Source organism: Macaca thibetana, chromosome 11 (genome assembly GCF_024542745.1).
Source record: "Macaca thibetana thibetana isolate TM-01 chromosome 11, ASM2454274v1, whole genome shotgun sequence".
NCBI lineage: Eukaryota > Metazoa > Chordata > Mammalia > Primates > Cercopithecidae > Macaca > Macaca thibetana.
The window spans coordinates 89,031,627-89,056,369 of NC_065588.1; the positions used below are offsets into that span (position 1 = coordinate 89,031,627).

Here is a 24,743-nt window from a genome sequence, read left to right on the forward strand (position 1 = left end):
TGAATTAGACTTCATTAGAATTACTTCGACTTTGTTTTGATAAAGTCTATAGACATTTTTGTTTAATGCTGCATACATATGCATTATCTCCATCTAGGCATCAAATATTCTTTGGGGTACTGATCTAATGAGAATACTGGTAGATATAAATGCTCTTCCATTTGCATTTTAATTATTTGAAAACTAATGTTCCCAAATTCGCTCCCTGGTGCTCTAATCATTTCCTCTATTATTCAATGCTTATCAAAGCATGTCATTAATAAAATAGATCAACACAAAATGTTTGATGATATGAAGAAAGTAGAGTCCCAAAGAATGTGTCTCACAACCTTAGAGAAAATAAATGAAATAGAAACCCAGAACTGCTTCACTAAACTATGAGTGATGATTTATTGAACGCCCCAAGAGGAAGTAAAAAGCTACATTTGCATCATTTCTGTATTTGATCAGCCATTGTTTACCTGGCTTGTTCTTAGGCTCCCTAGATTCTGTACTGGCTTCCCTTTAGGCTTTTTCATAAACAAATAACTGGAAATGTCTCTAAGGAGGGGAGAGACCAGTTCCTCGTTGCAGCTGGTAGCAAGCTTGCTTTCACTTAGCCGGGAGGGCGCATTGTTAACAGGTGTGGAACTGGTTGCTCTGAGCCCTCCTCCGGTAGCTCACTCTGGTTCTTCAGGCTCTGAGGAGCCTCAGGACCCATCTGGGTGCAGTTGGGACAGACCGTCTCACAGGTATTAAAGGTAACATTCAGCTGCTTTCTGGGTTTCTCTCTTGCACTTTCCTTTTGTCCTGTTGCTATCAGGTTAGCTTGTTTTGCTGATCTCCCCAGGTCTCATTAGAATTAGTGAATCATTAACCTATAATGGTTTCATTTCTAGTACAGTGAGATGGCTTCCCCAACAGTGTGGGTGGCTGTTTGCTGGATTCTCAAGGCTTGGAAGGTCAAAGGCTGGTGAATTTTCTTTATGATGATCATGTATTAATTACCTCTTTTAAACATAAAGGAGAAGAGTTAGCATGAATGGATGGACTGTTAACTTTTGATTCTACCAGACCCACTGGGTGTAGTCATTGAGGGAAAGCTTCCCAGGAGCCTTGGCCATTATCTCATTTAATTTCTACAACAGGCCTGTGAGGGAGGTTCTTTGATGACCTCTTGGTAAATGCTGCACAGAGGTTGGCAGAGGAGAAGTGGCTTGTCCTAGGTCACACAGCCAGTTGGCAGTGATACTGGAAGAGAAACCAGATCCATTTACTCTGCTGCTTGAGCTCTTCCTGCCTCTCTGCAAACCACCTCCCAAAGCCCTGCTGTTTTTAAAGTTTCAGCATTTCTGCAGTGCATCATGTCAGCAGTTACTATTGCCTTGGTTCCAATATTTAAGACAGTGGCTAATAAATAATACTTACCGATGTGAATCCTATTGGCCATAAATAGCTTTCTACCAGCAGCTACACCCCTGTGTCCGAACGACTACAAAGGAAACCCAAAGCTGTATCCTAACTCCTCAAAAGAGGAGAGGAAAAGGCCAAAAGGACAGAGGGGAAACCCAAAGACTAAGAAATCTGATCTAACTATTATGCAAGTGCCTATGCAAATATACTGAATTCCTTTAACATTGTTGCTGCCTAGAACTTGGACAGTCTTCTAAAGGAGAAAAATAATAGAACGGCCCTGATTGTATGTATGTGTGAAAGTACCTATTGATTCGAAATTAGCTGGGTATGGTGGTAAGCATCTATAGTGCCAGCTACTCAGGAGCACTGCAGCGTGAGGATTCTGTGAGGCTAGGAGTTTGAGGTTACAGTGCACTGTGATCACGCCACTGCACTCAGCCTGAGCGACACAGCCAGACTCCATCTCTAAAAAGAAAACAAAAAAGAAACAAAGTACCCATAGATTTGATGAGGAACTGGCCTCTCCATGTAGCAATAATGTACCTTATTTTATCAATGGTCAGGAGGGACCATTTCATGCCTCTTCAGCAATGTTAGTATCAACCTTCAGAGCAGCATCCGGGAATTACCAATCTAAAACCAAAACTAATACAATCTCACCTTAACTGAACATAAGTTTCCTAAACTGGCATTGCCTTCTTTCCTCCACTCTGCAAAAAAGGGTACCTCATGCATTTTGAGCGCTCAGCTCAAAATAAAGCAAACCCAACATTAAGAATTTTAGATTTCTTTTGTGAATAAGAGTTGAATTGACTTTAGTTTGCATCTAAGTAGTTCCTCAAACAACTCACCAGTCTAAAATCCAGTACCTGTGGGTTCCATTTGGCCTTTAAAAAAATTTTTATAGAGATGGGGTCTCACGATGTTGCCCAGGCTGGTCCTAAACTTCTAAGGTCAAGTGATCCTCCCACCTTCACCTCCCAAAGTGCTTGGATTACAGGCATGAGCCTCTGTGCCTGGACTTATTTGACCTTAAACAAGATAAGAGTCAGGGAGCAAAATAAGAGATCACAAAATCCCCAAAATCAATGTCAAGTCACAACATTGTTATGACAATGTTAAAACACTGAGCTCCTCCTCTACTGATAGGAATAGATCTAACAGCCTATTAATTATCTGTTCACAAGGTTGTTGAACTTCTATGCCTGACACAGATTAAAAGAAACAAAGAGGAGAGAGTGGTTGCCATCGGGAAGTGCACAAAACATAGTGAGAAGTAAGGAATAAAAATTAGGGAGTACCTCAGTGTGGGGTCATTTGGTGTGGGAGTGAATATTCAGAGGCTGTAAAAACCTGCAACAATTATTGTATTCTCCACAGAACTAGAGTAAACATAGTAGTAATCACTGTATTTTGGCAAAGTACTGGAATGATAGTCAACAGAATGAGGCCAGGTAATGAGGAAAAGGTTTATTGGTTTTCAGCCTTCTCTATATCAAGTTAAAGAAACAGATAATATACTCTAGAAAAGTTCTACTAAAAAATATTGTCCTTGCAATTAAAAATTATAAGAAGTAAATTATTAGCCATTCTTACATTTTGGCAATCCAAATGTGGCCGAAGGGTTTCAGATTGCTGAGTTCTGCTTTAGAATGATAAACTTACTAAAACTATTATTGATGATCTTAGAATATACGGTCAACTACTAATGTTCCATCCACAAACAATCCACACACAGTCTGAAGCCACCTTCCACGCCATCTGGGGCCAGGGAAGGTGGGTCTCTTGCCCGTCCCACAGTCCCACGCCTGGTCTGTAAATCATCAAGCATCAACTCTCATGCCATAGGGGATGTGTAAGGATTGATGTTCTCCCACACATGCCTTCTTCATGTGGGAAAGTACAGAATAACGAAACTGCAGTAAGCCACTCCCATGAATCAAGTTGTGAAATAGAAGGGTCAGCTTTTCTTGAGCATAAGAAGAGATAATTCGGCATGCGTGGATCGCAAAAAACACCTCCAGTCACGAACAGTAGGGTACCTGGTGACATCTGGGTTTTTCTTTTCAAACTTGCAAGTCATTTTTTCAAAATGTAAAGATTGATAGAATCTAAGATAAAAGACATTGCCAGATACTTTACATCAGTTACCTTCAAAGCCTGTCTCATTCTGTAATTTAAACCTTGAGGGAAGGAACCTTGTTTTCCTTGTTCTTGCATCCTAGGAATGTACCAAAGTATGTACTTTCACATATAAATGTAGATGATAGGAGGGTTTAATGTGTATTTGATTCCCTTAAACTAGAATAATCACAAGGAGAGGAGCTATGTGGTCTGGGAAGTATCTTAAGTGATCAAAGTTTTTAAAGGCTTTTTTGTTTGAACCTAGAAGGAATTTTAAGTACACAGTAAACAGATTTCAATACGCTGTTTAGATGAGAATGCTGGAGTCTTATATATTAATTATCTTCTGAATGTAAAGGATGCTGATGCGAACTGAGCTCTATCTCCTATGAAGAATTAAAAGTTTTCCTTTGAAATTTTAGATCTTTTTTTCTCACTGCAGTCTCCCTCAATTGCTACAGATTCCACAGTCTGCTCTTCCTCACTAAAGATGCAGCAACCTGCTTGACATTCTCCTCTGGAAAAGGAAAAGAACTACTAGAGGAAGTATGGCACTTGGATGCAGAAATTGAGCACCTTCCATGTGATCCAGAGAACAGTAACTCAGATGTGTTCTGGAACCTTCTACCCATGGTAGAACCTCTTAGCTTTATGGAGAAAACAGAGTCATTCTGTCTAGAGGTGCCACCCCAAGACTGCGGAGCCTCTCCTCAGCCTCCGCTGAGGAGCCTGCCAAAGCAGCACTGTGAGAACCAGGGGAGCCTCCTCCAGTTTGACCGGCAAGCCCCAGGCCGCATCTCCACCTCGCCCACTTTGAGGAGATTAAGGACCCGTGGCTGTGGGACTTGGCACTCACTGTCTCAGCAGGATGCCTTGCAGGTGCCCACCTGGGGAAGCTGGAGAGAGCCTGCGGGCTCCCCACCTTACCTTTCCAAGAGCCTGCCGGGAAGCCCAAAGGATTCTTCGTACTTGCTGTCACCCTTGAGACTCCACTCAAGATTGACCTCTGAACCTGAAAGGGCCCTGAATGCAGCTGACTCACGGGATCCCCAAACCCGGCCCACTGACAAGTATCTCCCTCCTGAGCTTCAGCCTGTCAGTGAAGAGTCCCTTCACCAGGCCTCTCTTCTGCTGCAAGAAGGCCCCTTCCTGTCCAGCCCCACCCCACAACGCCCTAGTCCTCAGGTAACACAGCTCTAAGCCTCCGGCCTCTCAGTTGGCGAAACACAAAGCAAAATAGATCTCAGAGTTGCTTCGCTCCCCCAAGGGCCAGTAGATCCTAAAAAGGACACAGCACAGGAAGTCACACTGAGGGGACACATTCTCTTAGGAAGCATTGGCTCTTAAGTGAAAGGAGGGCAGCAATTTGGGGAAGAAAGAAAATGATCTCGCTCACTTCCTTCTGTCCTTGGAGGCACTTTAAGAAAGGATGCACCAAGGCCAGGCTTACCGATGGTCTGTCAGGTACCCGAGAGCAATGCGGGCCCTCTTGCAAATGCACACTATTTAAAGACAATGTGGTGTCACTGATTTAAAAGGGGAGAAAGAGCTAGTTATTCAAATTTGCAATCCCACCAAAATGTAAAATATGTTGTAACTAGGAGGGCTCATTGTTTCTCCTTTCAACATGTTTGCTTTGGAGTTCGGAATGGGTTTGAATAAGACTAAAACATATTCTTAAAATTTATTTCAGGGAGAAGAATTGCACCCATCCAGGTGAGTATGCATTTATTTTCTCCGGTGCTATGACATCTGTTGACTATTTACTATTAGATTTTTATTTCTGCCCTGACGTAACAAAGCTGACGGTATATTAACCAATACACTTTGTTTTACAGCACTCAAGTCACTCTTCACATTTATAGTGTAAGAGTTTTCATTTCAAGAGTCTCCCTTTAAGAGCACAGCATTTGGGGGCAGGATACAATACCATATGCAGTCGTAGTTTTCATTTTGAATTGTCAATGTCTTGGCCCTGTGGCTTAATTAACATCCACTTAGTAATACGTTTTGTCTGGTAGAGAAAATAGAAAGGCCAGAGATACTCAACAGCTTTTCACAGAAAAATTTAGAGGACAAAAAATTAAAGGAACAAGATGTCTTGATTACATCTAGGGTGACCTTTAAAATAACCTGTTGTGACAGACTGTGCCCTTATCCAGAATGAAGTAGTCTGTGTCATTTCCGAAACCAGCTCTGAACTTTCAGCATGGCCCCTTGGTTGTAGGAATGGATCTGCCATCCCTGACAGGGATGAAGAGTTTCTGTAGCAGCAAGGGAAAGATCCATGCCCAATTTTATCTTCCTGACTTGCGGGATTGGCAGGAAAGCCCTCATTTCATTTGAAAAGTCACAGAGGATTTTTTTGGAGAAATAGCTGCCATTTTATTACTGGGCCTCAATCTTCAAGCAATAGTTTAATGTTCATAGCAGTAAGGATAACATCCATGTAAACGTTCTTTGTTGATTTTAATCCACCTTGGCCTAAATGTATCAACAAAGGTAGAAGATACTTACCAAGCAGTAGGAAAATGCAAATTGTTATGTTTGTGTATCAGTTAGCTATTACTAGATAAAAAAACCACTTAAAGTAACAGACAGTTATTGTTTCTTATAAATCTCTGTGTTCCCTGAGGGTGAGTTTCTCTAGGCTGGGTTTAGCTGAGCAGTTCTACTCCAAATGTTCCTTAACCTGCTCATGGGATCAAAGGGCTCCCATGGGTTCATGGGATCAATAGAGCATATTCTTTATACAGTGAAGGAAGAGGTTCAAGAGGACAAGTAGAAACAGGTAGGGCCTCTTGGAGCCTGCGCTCTGAATCTGATCTAATTTTATTGACCAAAGCAAGTCACTCAGTTGAACTCAGGGTCAGGGAATTACATGTTACCAACAGTGGGAGAGCATTGAAATGTTACCTGGCAACGTGTAGGGATGTCAGGATTAGGGAAGAGTGGGGATGTTAGTGTAAATCTTCCATACGTGTGAAACAGAATAAAGCTCTAAGATGAGATCTAGTTCATTTGTGTCAAAGAAAGTGAAAAATGGTAGTCTTAGAAAAAAAAAGTGATGTTTAGAGTCGAATTATTTTAATAAGATGTAGATAAATTTTATTCCTTGTCCTGAGAGCAGTGTGAAACCGTTTAACGAATTGATACGATCAGATGGATGTCAGATATACCTGGGATTTAGATGCAAGTAGACTTGAGTCAAATAATTCAAATATTCAGGTATGAGAAGTTGGTAAGTTAGGCTATGATGGAAGCAGTGGGGTTAAAAAGAAGTATCTCAATGCAAGAGATATTTAGGAGATATAATCCCCCAGACTTTGTGCATGGTAGCCTATCAGGGTGAAGGAAAGGAATCTTCAAGAATAACCTCCAAGCTTCCTGGCTTATATAACTGGGTAACTAAGGTGTCCATTCACTGACCTAGATAAACTTGGGTAAATAAATGAAATATGAGTGGTTGGAGTGTAGGTTTTGTGTTCAGGTTTGGACATGTGGAGTTTGAGGACCTAGGAAGCATCTAATTGGAGGTTTTCAGTAAATAATCGGTTAGAGAAGACATCAGGGGTGGATGTGCTATATGTGTGTTTGTGAGTCCTAAATCAAGGAATGCTTCCTAGAGCAGGTAAAGTCTGGGTCCAGCTCTGATTATTAGATGGAGCCAGCAGACATAAAGGCAAATCAATGGGATGCATCAAGCCATTTGGGAAAAAAAAATAACATGAAGGTAATTTCCATTGCCATATGGAATCTTTATGAGAAAATAACAAAAATAGTCTTGATAAATTTTAAAACAATAGCTAGGACAGGCTGGGCACGATGGCTCATGCCTATAATCCCAGCACTGAGGGAGGGCCAGGCAGGTGCATCACTTGAGGTCAAGAGTTTGAGATCCGCCTGGCCGACATAGTGAAACCTCATGTCTACTGAAAATATGTTTTTTTAAAAAATAAGCTGGACGTGGTGGCGGGCACCTGGAACTCCCTTCTTAGCCAATTGACTTAAAGGTAGGAGGAGCCCAAAGTGTCCAGGTAGCAATTTTAACTGCCAGTTTAATGGAATCATTGTTGTATCTCCCGGTGGCAGTGTTGCTCCCTCTGGAACTAAGACCTTGGGCCAACAGAACCTAATGTTGCAGGAACGGGAGGCAAAAATTTGGCTAGTGGATCACTAGGGGTGATGGTGAGTGGTGTCACTTCCACTTCCACCCCTTGATGCCTGAACCTGTGAATCCTGGCTATGGGGGAAACAGTGCCATATATTGGATGCTGATTCAGAGCATACATGGCCTTCCAGAGAACTTTGCCCCAGCCCTGCAAAGTACTGTCACCTAGTTGGCATTGCAATTGTGACTTCAAAAGGCCATTCCACCATTCTGTCAATCCAGCTGCTTCAGGATAATGGGGAACATGATAAGACCAGTGAATTCCATGCACAGGAGCCCCACTGCTGCACTGCTTTGGCCATAAAGTGAGTACCTTGGTCAGAGGCAATGCCGTGTGGAATACCATGATGGTGGATAAGGCATTCCGTGAGCCCACAGATGGTAGTTTTACCAGAAGCATTGCATGCAGGATAGGCAAACCCATATCTGGAGTAAGTATCTATTCCAGTGAGGACAAACCTCTGCCCTTTTCATGATAGAAGAAGTCCAATATAATCAACTTGCCACCAGGTAGCTGGCTGATCACCCTGAGGAATGGTGCCATATCAAGAGCTCAGTGTTGATCTATGCTGTTGGCCAATTGGGCACTCAGCCATGGCCATAGCCAGGTCAGCCTTGGTGAGTGGAAGTCCACGTTGCTGAGCCCATGTGTAACCTCCATCCCTGCCACCATGGCCACTTTGTTCATGGGCCCATTGGGTGATGACAGGAGTAGCTGGGGAAAGAGGCTGAGTGGTAGCCACAGAATGGGTCATCCTATCCACTTGATTATTAAAATCTTCCTCTGCTGAGGTCACCCATTGGTGAGCACCCACATGGGATACAAATATCTTCACAGTTTTTGGCCACTCAGAGAGGTCTATCCACATACCCCTTCCCCAAATTTCTTTGTCACCAATTTTCCAATCATGCTTCCTCCAAACCCCTGACCATCCAGCCAAACCATTGGCTACAGCCCATTAATCAGTATATAGTTACACGTATGGCCATTTCTCCTTCCATGCAAAGTATGCAACCAGGTGTACTGCTTGAAGTTCTACCCACTGGGAAGATTTCCCTTTACCACTGTCCTTCAGGGATGTCCTAGAAAAGGCTTGTAGTGCTGCAGCTGTGCACTTGCGGGTGGTGCCCACATATCGTGCAGAACCATCTGTGAACCAGGCCCTAGTCTTCTCTTCCTCTGTCAATTGGTCATAGGGAACTCCCCATGAGGCCATCAGTGCTGGCTTGGGGAGAGAAGGCAGGGTGACAGGAGTGGAGACCATGGGCATTTGAGCCACTTCCTCATGTAACTTACCTGTGCCTTCAGGACTTGCTTGAGCCTGATCATGTATATACCACTTCCATTTATTTGATGATGGAATGCTGCTGTGCATGACCCACTTTATGGCTAGATGGGTAAGAAAGCACCCAGTTCATGATAGGCAGTTCAGGTCACATGGTGACTTGATGACCCATAGTCAAATGTTCAGTTTTCACCAAGGCCCAATAACAGGCCAAGAGGTGTCTCTCAAAAGGAGAGTAGTTATCTGCAGAAGACGGCAGGGTCTTGCACCAAAATTCTAGAGTTCTCTGCTGTGATTCACCTATGGGGGACTGCCAAAGGCTCCAAACAGCATCTCTGTCTGCCACTGACACCCCAAACACCATTGGATCTTCTGGGTCATATGGCCCAAGTGGCAGAGCAGCTTACACAGCAGCCTGGACTTATTGCAGAGCCTTCTCCTGTTCTGGACCCCACTCAAAACTGGCCACCTTTCAGGTCACTCAATAAATGGGCCAGAGTAACACACCCAAATGAATGTGTTACCTCCAAAATCCAAATAGGCCCACTAGGCATTGTGCCTCTTTCTTGGTTGGAGGAGGGGTCAAATGTAGCAACTTATCTTTCACTTTAGAAGGACTATCTTGAAAGGCCCCACACCACTGGACCCCTAGAAATTCTGCTAGGGTGGAAGTTTTCTGAATTTTAGTCGTATTTATTTCCCATCCTCTGGCATGCAAATGTGTCACCAATAAGTCCAGTGTATTTGCTACTTCTTGCTCACTGGATCCAATCAGCATAATGTCATCAGTATAATGGAGCAGTGTGAGATCTTGCGGAAGCGAAAAGCGATCAAGGTCTCTCTGAATAAGATTATGACACAAAGTCGGAGAGTTGATATACTCTGAGGCAGGACAGTAATGGTATATTGCTGGCCTTGCTAGCTGAAGGTAAATTGCTTCTGGTGGGCCTTATGGACAGGAATGGAGAAAAAGGCATTCGCCAAGTCAGTGGCTGCATACCGGTACCAGGAGATGTGTTCATTGGCTCAATTGGCTCAAGCAGTGAAACCACATCTGGTACAGCAGCTGCAATTGGAGTCAACACTTTGTTAAGCTTACAATAATTCACTGTCATTCTCCAAAATCCATTTGTCTTCTGCACAGGCCAAATGGGAGAGTTTAACAGGGATGTGGTGGGAATCACCACCCCTGTGTCTTTCGAGTCCTTGATGGTAGCATTAATCTCCACAATCCCTCCAGGGATGCAATATTATTTTTGATTTACTATTTCTCTAGGTAGAGGCAGCTCTAATGGCTTCCATTTTGCCTTTCCCTCCATAATAGCCCTCACCCTACCAGTCAGGGAGCCAATATGGGGGTTCTGCCAGCTGCTAAATTTGTCTATGCCAATTATGTGCTCTGGCACTGGGGAAATGACCACAGGATGAGTCTGGGGATCCACTGGACCCACTGTAAGTTGGACCTGAGCTAAAACTCCTTAATTGCCTGACCTCCATAAGCCCCTACTTTAACCGGAGGACTATAATGATGTTTTGGGTTCCATGGAATCAACCCCAGCTCAAAGCCAGTGTCTAGTAGTCCCCAAAATGTCTGATCATTTACCTTTCTCTATTACACAGTTACCTTGGTAAAAGGCCAGAGGTCTCCTTAGGGAAGAGATGGGAGAAAGATTCACTGCATAGTGAGCTGAGATTGTGCCACTGCACTCCAGCCTGGACCGCAAAGCAAGACTCCCTATCAAAAAAAGATTCACTACATAAGTTGTCGGTAATGTAGTGGGGTCCTTCCTCAAGAAGACCTGGCCTCCCCTTTATTCAAGGGGTTCTGGGTTTGTAAACTGGCTCACGTCTCTGGAAATTGATTGAGACGTGAGCCATGATGTTTTATCACTTGAATCATGATAAAAACATGATTCTCTGTTTTTATAATTCAAGTTAGTCTTGTCCATTCAACCTAGAAGTTTTCTGCTTATAAAAATTAGGTAGGAATGTAGTAGGCTTCCTATCAATTTCAATTCCAGGAGCACTGTAATTAATTAGCCAATGCCAGAGCCCTACAGGAGTCAGTCTGTTCTGATTTCTGCTTTGCCTCTTCTGTCCATTATGGTAGCTATGCCCACCTTGCCTTTGATGGTTGAGTGCCGCCACTTGGCCTCTGCCACCTTGGGATCCAATTATTCCCACTGTATTTAAATTTTGTAGTTGAATGACTGTGGTTCCCACCGTTAGATCTGACATACAGAGAAGGGCAATTACAGGGCTCTTCACAGATGCAGGTCCTACTGTCACAAATCTATTGCACAAGGCATTGGTCAAGGGGATATCTTCTGACCCTCTCGGCTGGGATAAATAGGTCTAAATTGACTAATCCACTCCACCATCCCAATCTCCCTAAGCCTTTGGATCCCTTCCTCTGCATTAAACTAAGGGAGATCAGGCATTTCCAGCTCACTCACAGTGGGCCATCTGTTAATCCATAGTTTAGCTAACCAAGAAATAAACTTTTAGACCCATGTTTAACTCACCAAGCTGAAACATTAAATGCAGAGTCCCTATTTAGTGGGCCCAAATCAATAAATTCAGCCTGATTAAACTCTGTGTTCCTTCCACCATTATCCCACACCCTTAATATCCATTCCCATGCCCGTTCTCCAGATTTCTGTTTATATAAATTAGAAAACTCAAGTAGTTATTTTCAAGTGTAGGATCCCTCCTCATGAGTCACACTCTCAACCTCACCTCTAGGGCCTGCCGGGACTTTAGACCAGTTACAGGTCTAGAGGCAAAAAAGGTTGTTGCGGGAGGCTCCTGAGGAGAATCAACGTTATCTTGCCTGCCAACTGCCTCAAGGAAGGCCATCACTATTGCCTCAGGCAGTGCAGGGTTTATCTCCCCAGACAAAGGTAGAAAGACTGATGGCAGCATGGGTCAGGGTGGGGATGTTGCCACTACTGGGGATGGGGAAGCTAGGCAAAAAAGTTTCGTCAGAGTTTACAAACTCTGCTCCATCGGGGCCCTCCCACACATCCCCATTCCAAGTTACAGGGTCCCATTCTTTTCCAGTCAATGCCCTCAATTTAACAGTGGACACCTGGCGAGACTATGCATGCACCTTTCATTGCAAGTCAGCCACTCGCATAATAAGAGCTTTGTCTATTTTTCCACAATTTCAGCTCTTTCTCTACAGGAGATAAGACTCTCACTCAGGGCAATCTTAGCACATTTGAGGCTTAGTATCTGCTTCTGAAGCCAGGAGTTAGAATCCCCGAGTTTATCATTTTCTCTCAACACTTTGTCCACTGAACTTAGGAGCAACCAACCAGCTTCATTATGTTCCTCAGTTCTCCACATATGGTCAAAGGTATTATGTATAAAGTCACTAAATTTGCCTCTCACAAGCAGTGAATCAGGAGTGTCAAATGCATTTATGTTGCACAACTCTCTAAACGGTTCACGCCAAGGATTATCAGTGTTCTCCATACTATTAGAAGTAGAGTCCTCAGCATTTTTGGATCTAATCATATGAAGCAGCCAACTCCAGAAGCCCCAAAACCAATAAAAGAACTCCATCCTTAATACTCTGTTCCTCTAGAACCACTCCTTGTACCAAAATCCATATTAGTCAGAGTTCCCTAGAGGAACAGAACTAATGGTATGGATGGATGGATAGATAGATAGATAGATAGATAGATAGATAGATAGATAGATAGACAGACAGACAGACAGACAGACAGACAGACAGACAGATAGTAGATAGAGAGTTTCTTAAGTAGTAACTCACATGATCATGAGGTCCCACAATAGGCTGTCTGCCGACTGAGGAGCAAGGAGAGCCAGTCAGAGTTCCAAAGCTGAAGAACTTGGAGTCCGATGTTCGAGGGCAGGAAGCATCCAGTACGGGAGAAAGACAGAGGCTGGGAGACTAGGCCAATCTCAAATCTTCACATTTTTCTGCCTGCTTTATATTTGCTGGCAGCTGATTAGATGGTGCCCACCCAGATTAAGGGTGGGTCTGCCTTCCCCCACCCACTGACTCAAATGTTAATCTCCTTTGGCAACACACAAGATCAATACTTTGCATCCTTCAATCCAATCAAGTTGACACTCAGTATTAACCATCACAAGAGTCTTACATTACTACTAACAAACAAGAACTAAAAAAAAAATAAATAAACAAACCCAGACAGATCCCCAATCCGTCTCTCTTCACTCCCTCTTCTCTTCTTCCACGTGTCTCTGCAGTCTTTTCTGCAGCAGCCATTTGTTCAAAGAGCCCACTTCCTTGAACAGTTGCTTGCCAGGCTGCGTGGTCATATAATGTTAGGTGAAGAGTGAAGAGCTCTGCATGAGGCCCCACTGTCTATCTAAGAGCGAGGGTTCTTACCTAAAAAAAAAATAATAATAATAATAATAATAGGCCTATCAAATGGTCTAAACTAGGATTTAGCAAACGATGGCCCATGGCCAAAATTCAGCCCATAACCTGTTTCTGTTAATAAAGCTTTATTGGAACACACCAACGCCCACTCATTTGTACATTGCCTGGGACTGTTTTAGCACTGTAATGCCAGAGTTGCAACAGAGACTGCGTGGCCCACAAAGCCTAAAATGTTTACTATCTGGCCCTTTATAGAAAATGTGTGCTGACCCCTGGCCTATACAATTAAGAAATGCTTGCCTCTGGCTTCCAATCACAGCAAAATTTTTTGTCTTGCAGAATAGATATAAAACCTTTTTCAAAAATACTGATTATTCTACAATAGTGGTTTTGGGTTTTTTGTTTTGTTTTGTTTTTGAAACAGAGTCTTGCTCTGTCACTCATGCTGGAGTGTAGTGACACAATCTCAGCTCACTGCAATCTCTGCCTCCTGGGTTCAATTGTCTTATTCTCTTGTCTTAGCCTCCCAAGTAGATGGGATTACAGGTGTGCACCACCACACCTGGCTAATTTTTGTGTTTTTAGTAGAGACAGGATTTCGTCATGTTGGCCAGGTTGGCCTTGAACTCCTCACCTCAAGTTGTCTGCCCTCCTCGGCCTCCCAAAGTGCTGGGATTATAGGTATTATAGTGCTTTAATATGTAACCTGACAATGTGTAAGTGGTAAGTGCCCAATATACTCATAGTTGTGAAATCGGCTAACTGGTAAATCCTTGCTCTCAGGTTTTGCTTTGTGAATTCGTTCTTCCTGCCATTCCCTCTCTCACTCTGTAATAGTTAAGTGAACTCATGCTTACTTCAAACCTTCCTCTCTTATCACTAGAATATGGCCCCTAGAAATATCACTAGAATAAATCTTCACAATTCATTCTTGTGCCAGTGGGAGGGAATTTAGGCTTAAGGGACATATACTCTCATCTTTCCAAGTACAGCCAGTACATTTCTCCCTTTTGGGTTTCCCCGCATCTTATAAATGTCTCCATCATAATTTCTAAAACACTATATCGTGTTTCTTTTACATTCATCTGCCCCCAAGAATCAAAACGTTCCTGAGAGCAGAGACTGCTTCTTATTTATCTCTGAACCTCTAGCATCCGGTACCCAGAAAGAGTCTCCTTCCAAAAAGATAAATGGAAGAAGGAAGTCAGGCAGGTTGGCAGGCTTCTTGGATTACAGTGCCACTTATCTATGCCCGTTGCATTTGCATTTTCACAAAAGACAGCTTGAAGCCAAGCAGTGAAACTGTGCTGGTGGAAATTTTAAACATCAGAAGCAAGTGAGGGAGATGATTTTGTGAATAGGGAAACATTCCTAGCATCCCTTACATTTTGTATTGATAGGAAGCTGTCCATCTTACCTAATTTTCAGGTCAGCCCTGAAAGTGAGAAGAGAAACGTACATGTGACATTTCTATAAGAGTATAGACTAACCTTCTGATGCTCACATAGAAAGTAGGAGAAAAGTTAAATATATCCATAATAGCACTGGGGCAACATTAGCATGAAAGCCAAATGGTGAGATATTTGAAAGTCTGTCTTGAGGAAAAAACAAGCAAACAAAAGTATTAAATGCCAGTAAAACTTCCCCCAAAGTCAAATCCATCTGGGGTTACCATTAGGGGGCAGCAGGACCTGGAGTTAAAGTCTACTGGAGTCAAACTCCCTGATTTTAAATCCTATCTCCCCTTCTCTGTGGCAACAAGATCTTGCACAATTTCCTTAAGCACTCGAAACTTTGAAGGTTTTATCCATGAAGTGGAGATACAAATACAGTCACGCCCTGTGTTAATACAATGGGCCTCATGTACAACAGTGGTCCTGTAAGATTATAATAATGTAGTTTTGCTCTACCTAGTCTACGTTTAGATACACAAATACTTCCCATTGTGTTACTGCTGCCTACATTATTCAGTACCATAACATGATGTACAGGTTTGCAGCCTGGGAACCACTGGTGATACCTTACAGCCTAGGTGTGCAGTAGGCTACACACCATCGAGGTTTGTGTAAGTTCACTCTGTGATGTTCACACAATGACAAAATTGCCTGAGGATGCATTTCTCAGAACATATCCCCATCATTAAGCAATGCACACCTGTAGTGTTCCTCTCACAGGTCTTTCTTTTTAACTGGTTAAATAATACAACTCAAAGAGTAGCTATGGTTATTTTTAGAGAAACCATTCATTCGGCACCTCCCACATGTAAGTCATTGACTTATTCTCTCTAAAATTTTCTAACCCCAGAGCTAAATATTCTAACATCAGGCACATCAAATGTAATGTATCTGACCTTTAGGTTCAATACAATATAATATTATACCCCACATGCTTTTATTTAAAACCCTTTATGTCCCTAGCACTGTCTGTTAACTGTAGAACATACTAGAGGAGAAGACTCTGTCGTCTTCTTTGGGGCTTTAAGGCTTGTTGGACAGGATTCAGAGACTAATAGGCAGTGTACTGCTCACTACTCAAAAGAGAAGACTGCAGCCTTGGGGAGGTTTCCTGACATGGGCATGGTGCAAGGGGAACCACGTGCCATTCTTCCACCAGCATCAGCTCATCTATTAGTTGGGCGCAAAAGTAATTACGGGTTTTGCCATTACTTTTAATTGTGGCAAAAACTACAATTACATTTGCACCAACCTAATAGAATGTAAGTTCCAGGAAAGTGGGATTTTCATCTGTTTTGCTTATTGCCTTATCCCTGGTACCTAGAACACTGCCTGGCACTTAGTAGGTGTCCAATAAATGTTTAAGGAAAGAAAAAGAAAAGAAAAAGGAAATTGATTGGTAGTTGGGTTTGGACATGCCTTTTAGGGAAAATTATATGGTCCCCTTTTGTTTTGTGTTTTCTCCTCCAACTATTTATTTGACTCCCTCCATCTCCTTTCGACCTCCTCGATCTTCCTGGTTGTTTTGTGCTTGTCTCTGAGTGTACTTTGGGTTTGTGGGGATTTGTACAAGTATTGCTTAATCCCACAAGGGAGTATGTTGACTGTTTTCCATAAAAAACAGTAACCTAGAAAGCTGGTGAGATTTCTGCGCAGTTACCAGCAGTTACCATGGTGCTCTGAACACGTGTGCTCAAAAAAATATTACTGATTTGACCCCACAATCACAGTACATGGAATTTCTCACACACTGATGAGACTCTTAAGAGGCATCTCTGTTCTGTGTTCAAACTGATGTATAGGGTACAAGTCTTCCATTTGTTCACTCCACATTTATGAGAAATAACCATCACGGTACCAGATTCTAGGCAGTAAACTAGAAGTTCCTCATCCTATCTGCTTCTCATTTGCATTTCCAACAAATGGAATACTTTGATAGAAAGTTGAATTGGAAACCATAGTCAAACATACAAAAGCGCATTCCCAACAATTTTTGAGACTCATAATGGAAAAATATATCCCAGATTTAACCAAGAGAGCTATAGTTCAATAATTGGCAGTAGAGTTGTCATTTCTCTTTTGAGTATTTTTAAAAGAGATTTTTAGAAAAAGTTTTTTACTGATGCTTAATTTGTTCTTCCTGTATAATCAACCCATAGTTATAAGCAAGCATTCCAAATTGCGCTATATTTCTTGCATAGGGTAAAACATTATGATTCTTAAAATGGAATACCTACTTTTTCTAGTCACACAATTGCTGAAAAGCTGCCTGCTGAAAAAGACTACATTTACCGTGAACTCTTACTACCAGACAACGACTACAGTTTCTGATGAATAGGGCCTGAGAAGGCTGCCTGATTAAAAAACAACAATCACTGGGCAACATTTGTAGCAAAGGAAAATATAAGACTATGCTTTATCCAAGTTGCAGTGCCTTCAGTAAGATTTTTGTTCTTTTAAGACACACATACCACTAAAGGGCAGTTGTACTTACCATATTCTCTAGCCTTTGTTATTATTTTTTCTTAAAATTTGCACCTGACAATTAAAGACTAATAGTCCTTGGTTTAAGTCTGCTGCACAGAAGGAATCTTTGAAAAATGTAAATGATCTATTAGTCATATTTCTAAAAGGGGAACTTTGAATTAATCATCTTCAAACATTTCTGCCAAGATAAAGGTCACCACACAATTACTGTCCGCACCCACCGGCCACAGAAGGATAGAAGGAGAATGATGCTCCTGGATCTCACACTAGAGCATTCAAGATGCAGGCAGCCTCAAGCAGCACACTTGCTTTCCACATAAGGAACTGGCGGCCAGGGGAAACGACAGGCCAAGGTCACAGTTGGGAATCCAGGTCCTAAGTTGGGTGCCCTTGCCACTCAATGGGACTGTTCCTGTGGCTGCTATGATAAATTACCATAAATCAGGTGACTTAAAACAACAGAAATTTATCCTCTTTCCATTCTGGAAACCAGAAGGCTGAGATCACAGTCTGGGCAGCGCCATACTTCCCCTGAAGGCTCTAAGGGAGGACTTTTCGCTTGCTTTTTCATGCAGGTGTTCCTTGGCTTGTGGCTACCTCACTTTAATCTCTGCCTCTGTCCATCTTCACATACCCTTCTCTCTTTGCTGTGTCTCTTCTCTTAGTGTCTTTTTTTTTTTTTTTTTTTTTTTTTTTTTTGAGACGGAGTCTCGCCCTGTTGCCCAGGCTGGAGTGCAGTGGTGTAATCTCAGCTCACTGCAACCTCCACCTCTCAGGTTCAAGTGATTCTCCTCCCCCAGTCTCCCAAGTAGCTGGGACTACAGGCGTGCACCGCCATGCCCAGCTAATTTTTTGTATTTTCAGTAGAGACAGGATCTCACCATCTTGGCCGCTGGTCTCGAACTCCTGACTTCAGGTGATCTGCCCGCCTCGGCCTCCCAAAGTGCTGGGATTACAGGCATGAGCCACTGAGCTTGGCCTCTTAAGTGTCTTTTATAAGGACGTTTGTCATTGGAGTTAGGGCCCACTCAGACAATCCAGAATAATCTCATCTCTAGATCCTTAATTTAATCATATCTGCTAAGACCCTTTTTACAAATAAGGCCATATGCACATGTTCCAGAGGTTCGGATGTGGACATACCATTTTTTGGGGGTCACCATTCAAACCATTCTACCCCATTCCTTTTCCTAAAGTAGTAAGCATCATCACACCATTTTTTAAATTTTGTTGTGCTTTAAAATAGTTGGTAGTCTCTTTTTCTCTTCTTCCCATTTACAAGTCTTTTTGGAGTCAGACCTGCATAATTGAATTTCTAATTCGGGCTCTGTCATTCACTACAACAGTGCGACCTTAGGTAAGTTCCTTATGCATCCCTCTAAGCTTCAGTTTCCTCTGGTCTAAAATGAGAACAGTAATTTCCACTACATAGGGTGCTTGTGAGAATCAATATGATAATGCATGTAAAGCACTTAACAAAGTGTCTAAGAAGAATCAGTTCTTAGTAAATGCCAGCTGATTTTAAATTAGAATAACATTCACCAAGATCAGTCTATTGCTTACAAAATGTAGACATTTGAGGTCTTCTGGGGGACCCATTTCCAGCAGCCAGAGACATTTCTGGCACCAGCACGTGAGAGCCGCCTCATTGTTGAGTGCTGGCGCATGGGCGCACGGCCTGCTCAGCAGTGGGGTGGGGGGAATTCCCGGGATTCTCTGAATTGTTGCGTTCTCAGCCTACGCCATAGACCTTCAGATCTTCAGCAGAGCATAGAATAAGGAGACGTTCTGGTACCAGAAGGGAGACAAGATTATTCCAGCAGCCATGGGACTAGTCCCTTCGGATCTGACCAGCTTGGGGCAACGCAACTCAGGGTTAGTGAAAGAGTGACTGTATTGGGGTTTCTACATGGTGGGTGGGGGTGGGGAAAGCCAGTGGAGGAGTGTCCTGCCCTAGAGAGCTGCAAAGTCTGGGTCAGACACCCAGTTATACCTCGGGGTTCCAAAGCTTGTCCTGAAGCAAAGAATAGCCAAGCATAAAACAACAACACCAAAAAGCATTTATCAAGGATATTTGTTTACTTGTGTTTTTCTAAATAATTAAAGGGTGGCATGGAGTTATACTGTACTTAAACCGTGACAATGGGTTGCCAGCCACACCCCAAATAGTTTGCATTTATTATTAGTTTATTCACCAGCTTAGTCCTCCTGGGAGGAAATCCAGTCTCTAAAAATATCCTCCCCTGTCCTCTTCACACTGGGCACCCCTACCCCACACAGATACCACTTTGTTTTGGGGAGGGGGATGAGAATTCTGAATTCACTACAATGATTGCTTCCAGTGGATGATCAATCCAGAATTGGAGACATTAATCCTGCGTGAATGCCACGTTTATTCAAAAACAACCCTAATATTTAAAACAGCCAAAAAGAAGATACCAGCTTGGATCACACTCCACCCACCATGAGACCTAAATTCAAAGTCACGCTGAACTCAATACAGCTATATGAGTTAATTTCATTCATCCCACGATCTGAGCAACCCCAGCTGGCACAGACCCGGGTCTTTTCTAGAGTGCCCAGAAATCCAGTCCACTGCCAGGCATGGACTCGACATCGAGGCACATTTTCCGCACCAATCCATGTCTCTTCATGTTACTGGTGCAGATGCTCTGATTGCTTTCCTAGGTCTCTGAATGGCTACAGTGGTGCTTCTTGATATTTTTATTAACTCATGCTGTCTTTTGATGAGCAAAATATATTTCATGCCACAGAAATTTTGTTATGCCCTTCCAGGGGCATATTCACCTTTCCAGAATTAGCATTCGTGGATTTTGAACACCAAGGCAAAAAGTCAAGGTCATGGATCAAGCCATTCATAAGCCGGTTGTCTTCTCCCTGCTACCTATGTGCAAATTCAACTCCAAATTTGACCTTTGTGCCCCCAATGGATGCACGATGTCAGAAGGTATCCCGGACAAGAGCAAAATGGATAGGGGTAACGCAACCAACCACTTTTAATTGGGGGAGGGTGAGCACTCAAACTGTATTCTGCTTTTGTATATGCATACAATTATTCATTTATGCTCCAGAATGGAAAAACAAATGTCTTTGAGGACTGTCAGTATTTTGATCTATAGGTTGACATGTCTATTTATTCAACAAGTTTATCTGAATACTTGTTCTATGTCAGATTCCATGCTAACTGATTAGATTCTGTGATTTATAAGACCCAGTATGAATCTTCAATGTGTTTATTATAAAGAGACAAGGTAGGAGTAGAAAAGGGAGGGGAAGAGAGAGAATTGTCCCTCCCTGAGTGGGTCAGAAAAGATTTATGGAGGAGGAATGTCTAAGCTAGAATTTAAAGATGAATACAAGTTTTTCAGGCAGACAAAGTACAGCTAGGCAGGCAGATGGGAACTACCTGAGCCAAGGCATGGAGGCGTGAAGTGCACAGCGTGTTTAAAGAACAGTACACAGCTAGCTATTCTTGGAGTACACATTCTACAGGAGTTTGTGTAGGGAAATGGCAATGATCAATCACTCTGAGTATATGTGGGTTGGGTTATTGTTCCATTTACTTAACAAGTGTTTATTAAGCCCTTACTAAACAGAGGAATTCAGACCAGGTGCTGGACCTTAGGGTGATAAGGGAAAGAAGACATGAATCTACAAAGCATAAGACACTTTTCTTGAGAGAATATTCATTCATGTTCATCAGCAACAATGGATTAAGTTCTAAATTAGCACCTACCAACACAACCGATTATAAGACATGTTTTTTTTACTTAAGGAGTGTCAGTCTAATGGAAAAGACACATAAATAAAACATGATATTACAATATATTCAATAATCAGTCTAATAGCGTTTACTGGCTGCTTACCAAGTTCTGGACACTGATCTAAGTGCTTTGTATTAATTTAGCCCATCCTCACACAATATTATTATTGTCTGCATTTCCCAAATGGCAAAGTAAGGACCAGAGAGGTTACTTAAGTCGTTCAACCAAGGGTCACACTACTGAGATTAAAATCCATGAAATTTGACCCCACATTCTTAACCACCACTCCAGAGAACTATAGAAACATGGAACAGAAACATATAAGCCATCTAAGAAGGGGTCAGGGAAGACAAATCCTTCTACCCCAATAGTAGTTACATGCTTTCTGAGGTCTCCGGGAAATAGAAAAGCAGTTTATAGAATCTTGGGAAACTACCAAATGTAATGATACTAGAGTGTATAACATCTAGAGTTCAAGCTCAAAAGAGTCCATTTTTTCCCAAGAGTTCCCCTAGATTATATTTCTTATTCAAATGATTGTAATTTTTTCAATCCCTGCCATCTTTAAATGCTAAAATCCCATTATGTGCCTTTTAGATTTTTATCAAGAGAACTATACAGTTGATGGGGAAGCTTCTGACATTTCTCTTCAGGGGTATTCTTTTTCTGAGCTCTCAGCATTTTGTGTTATATAATACCTTCTGAAGACTGTTATAAAACTTCCTGGCTGGATTTGTACACTGCTAATCAATTATGTGTCAATCCCAATGTCTTGTATGCAATATGATGAAGGTAGAATTATGTTTCTCATTCAAATTATTTTAACTTTCTCAACTCCCACCTAATTCAGTTCCCTCCATCCTTATAATTATCACGGACATTGAGTTGGCAAACAAAAAAGGAAAGTTGTAAGAAGTCGTAGTCCTAATGATCTTCTTATAAAACCAAATCATAAAGTAGAGAAAAAGTCAAACAGGAGTGTAGAATGCTGAAAGATGACCTCATCCTTGCAGGACGAATCCAGTATGAGAGATCTGTGTCAGTAAGGATAGCATTTGCCTGGATGTCACAGAACCCAACTAGAATGACCTAGGTAAGGAAAGGGTGGGTTTTTGGTAACATAACCACATCCCAGGCACCTGTTTTTCTACTCTGCTATTGTCTTTGCAAGAGTTACGGTATACGTTCAGGTTTCAAGATCTATTCCGGACAGCAAGAAGGCAAAGGACAGGGGGTAAACAGAAGAAGCTAGCTGAGTCTGTCCCCTTTGAAAAACTTTTTCTAGTATTCACATGCTTGAGCCTCCATTTAAATCTCATTGGCCAGGTTTGGGTCACATGGCCTTCACTAGCTGCAAGAGAGTCAGAGCAGGTCAGTCTATGACCTCAGCACATACCATCCCAGACAAAGCAGAGTTTTAATAGCAAGAAAAGGAAAGAGCATGCACATTGGGTTGGCACATTATCTATTATTACAGTAACAGGGATGACCACATTCTCCTAAAGTTTCCTAATTAAAAAAAAGTAATAGAAGAGCAGAGAAAAGGCAGGTGGAACAGATTACAAAACCCCAGGGAATATAGACAATTGAATAAAGCTGAGCCCAGTGTTACTTAAGTACTTCCCCTTTGTGCGCCTTAACAGAGATAATCCATAGGCCTGAATCTCATAGTATGAGTAGGAGTTAGACAGACTTGGGGAAGGCAGGGAAGGAATAAAACATTCCCAGCCAAAGCACCAAGCTGGGAAACACCATTTTGTATGGGGAATTACAATGCATTCCCTATTTCCAGAGATCTAATAGCAAAGTGAGGAATATCAGGCAGGTAAATGGAGCCAGATCATGGAAAGCTTGTGTGTGTGCTTTAAAAATGTGTTTATCTGGTGTAAGATGAGAATTTCCTGAGGCGTCTTAAGCCAGGGAGGGATAGTTCAGACTTAGATTTTAGATAACTCACCTTTAGATAAGTCATCTAGTGACTGTGTATAGGATGGAATCAAGGAGATAAAAAGAAAGGTGGAGAAACAAGGTAAGAAGTGACCATGTTACAATAATCAGAAGATGTTGAGGCCCTGATCTGGTGGAGACACAGAGGAGTGCATAAATATGAATTATTTCCTTTGAGTATCATGGAAGACTTCATGGAGGAAGCAGCCTTTTATAACTGAAAATGAACTTCCTTTTGTGTCTACAATGTGTATCTGAACAGTCTGAGGCATTCTTACTTCATATATTTTGCAGAAAATTATGGAATATAAGTTGACCACTAATTATAAATTCCTAAACAACTTGTTCTACTATTCATAAGTAAAATGATTTGAAAAAGATTTTGCCAAAGGCTGAAAATGTGAAATAATACTCAAAACCTAAAGGTAGGAAAGGCCTATATCAAGTTACTTATAACCTCAAAATTAATTGTTCTCTAATTGTGGTGAGTATCCAGGGAGCTGGGTAAAAATACAGATACAGAGGCCCACTTCAGATCTACTAAATCAGAATCTCCACGGTGGGACTTGGGGATAGGTATTTATAATTAATTCCACAGGATATGCTAATATACACCGGTTTTCATCAGCAGCATGAGGAACCTAACAGGGCATGATACACTCCAACATTAGACATATTGACAAGAAAGAGGGCATGGGATCCAAGAATGTGCAATTAAGAGGCAAGAGACGAAAGTGCAGGCAGAAAGGCTGTCACTCATATAGAAGGTCAGAAGCACGGAACTTGGCTGCAGAGCCTGGTAGGACCTGAGCAGCAGCTAGGTAGGAAAATGGAAAGAGTGGAGGAAGGACTGGGATAGGGAGACTAACAGGGATCCAAGCACCGCCACTTTGCGGGTGGGAGAGTGCTAGATGGCAATAGACAAAATCATAGCATCCAAAAGGGTGTGACAAACCTGGGCTCTCCACTTTCCAGGCAATTCACAGCTATGCCTTTGTTGGTAAATCAAGACAAATTTCTTTCTATGTAAAGTAGCATATATATGCTATTTGTTGGTGAAAATATAAAGATTACATTGGTCAATAAACAGAAGAAATTGCATCTCTGTCCCTTAGAATAGACCAAAGAAATATCTGAATAGTTCTGATGAGATAACTGTGAGCCCCTATAATTCCATGTTATTAGGAAGGTCCCCAGCATGACAGACCCCTTACCAGCCTGACCAGTTTTGCTCCTTGGATATCGCTGAGCAAATGCCTGGTGGCTTTGGCACTGTTCCCCACTATGTCTGTGACATCACCCATTAATTTTGTGAACATCCTACAGACACATTTCATGAAATGGGCCAGGGGAAAGGAGAAGGGCAGGGGAAAGGAGCAGGTAGATAGTCCTGTGTGATGAATTTTTCTAACAATATTTCTCATTTTTCTCTGGGAAAAATAAAAGTAGCTGACTTTAAACAACCAGCTTCAGATGATTAGGGGTACCATGATCACCCCCATGGATCCTGCCGCCTTCTGAGGCAGTTTGCATAATTTGCAAAGACTTCTGTGTTTGAAGTCTTTTTCCTAATATCCTTCCGAGTCAGAACAAGCAAGGTGCATTTGTGTTGACATGTCTAGGTGAGCTCTTCTGCTTGGGATTAGTCAAAACCATAAATGGCAAGTAAGGCTCGAAGAGGTGGTGAGTAGATGTGTGGGGCGTTTGTGTCATCAC

At 42.2% G+C, this 24,743-nt stretch overlaps 1 protein-coding gene across 4 annotated transcripts in view; it reads left to right on the forward strand.

The window, feature by feature from the left end:
- Window positions 1-468: 468 nt before the first annotated feature.
- PLEKHG7 (pleckstrin homology and RhoGEF domain containing G7) overlaps window positions 469-24,743 on the forward strand; it is a 69,281-nt gene continuing 45,006 nt past the window's right edge. For 2 of the 4 annotated variants that reach the window (XM_050747174.1, XM_050747175.1), the window contains exon 1: window positions 19,042-19,170. In XM_050747174.1, the coding sequence (XP_050603131.1) occupies window positions 19,121-19,170 (50 nt within the window). In that variant the 5' untranslated portion in view covers window positions 19,042-19,120. Of the gene's footprint in view, window positions 732-3,999; window positions 6,116-19,041; window positions 19,171-24,743 lie in introns of those variants that run through there. The other 2 variants (XM_050747176.1, XM_050747177.1) reach the window with 2 other exon arrangements.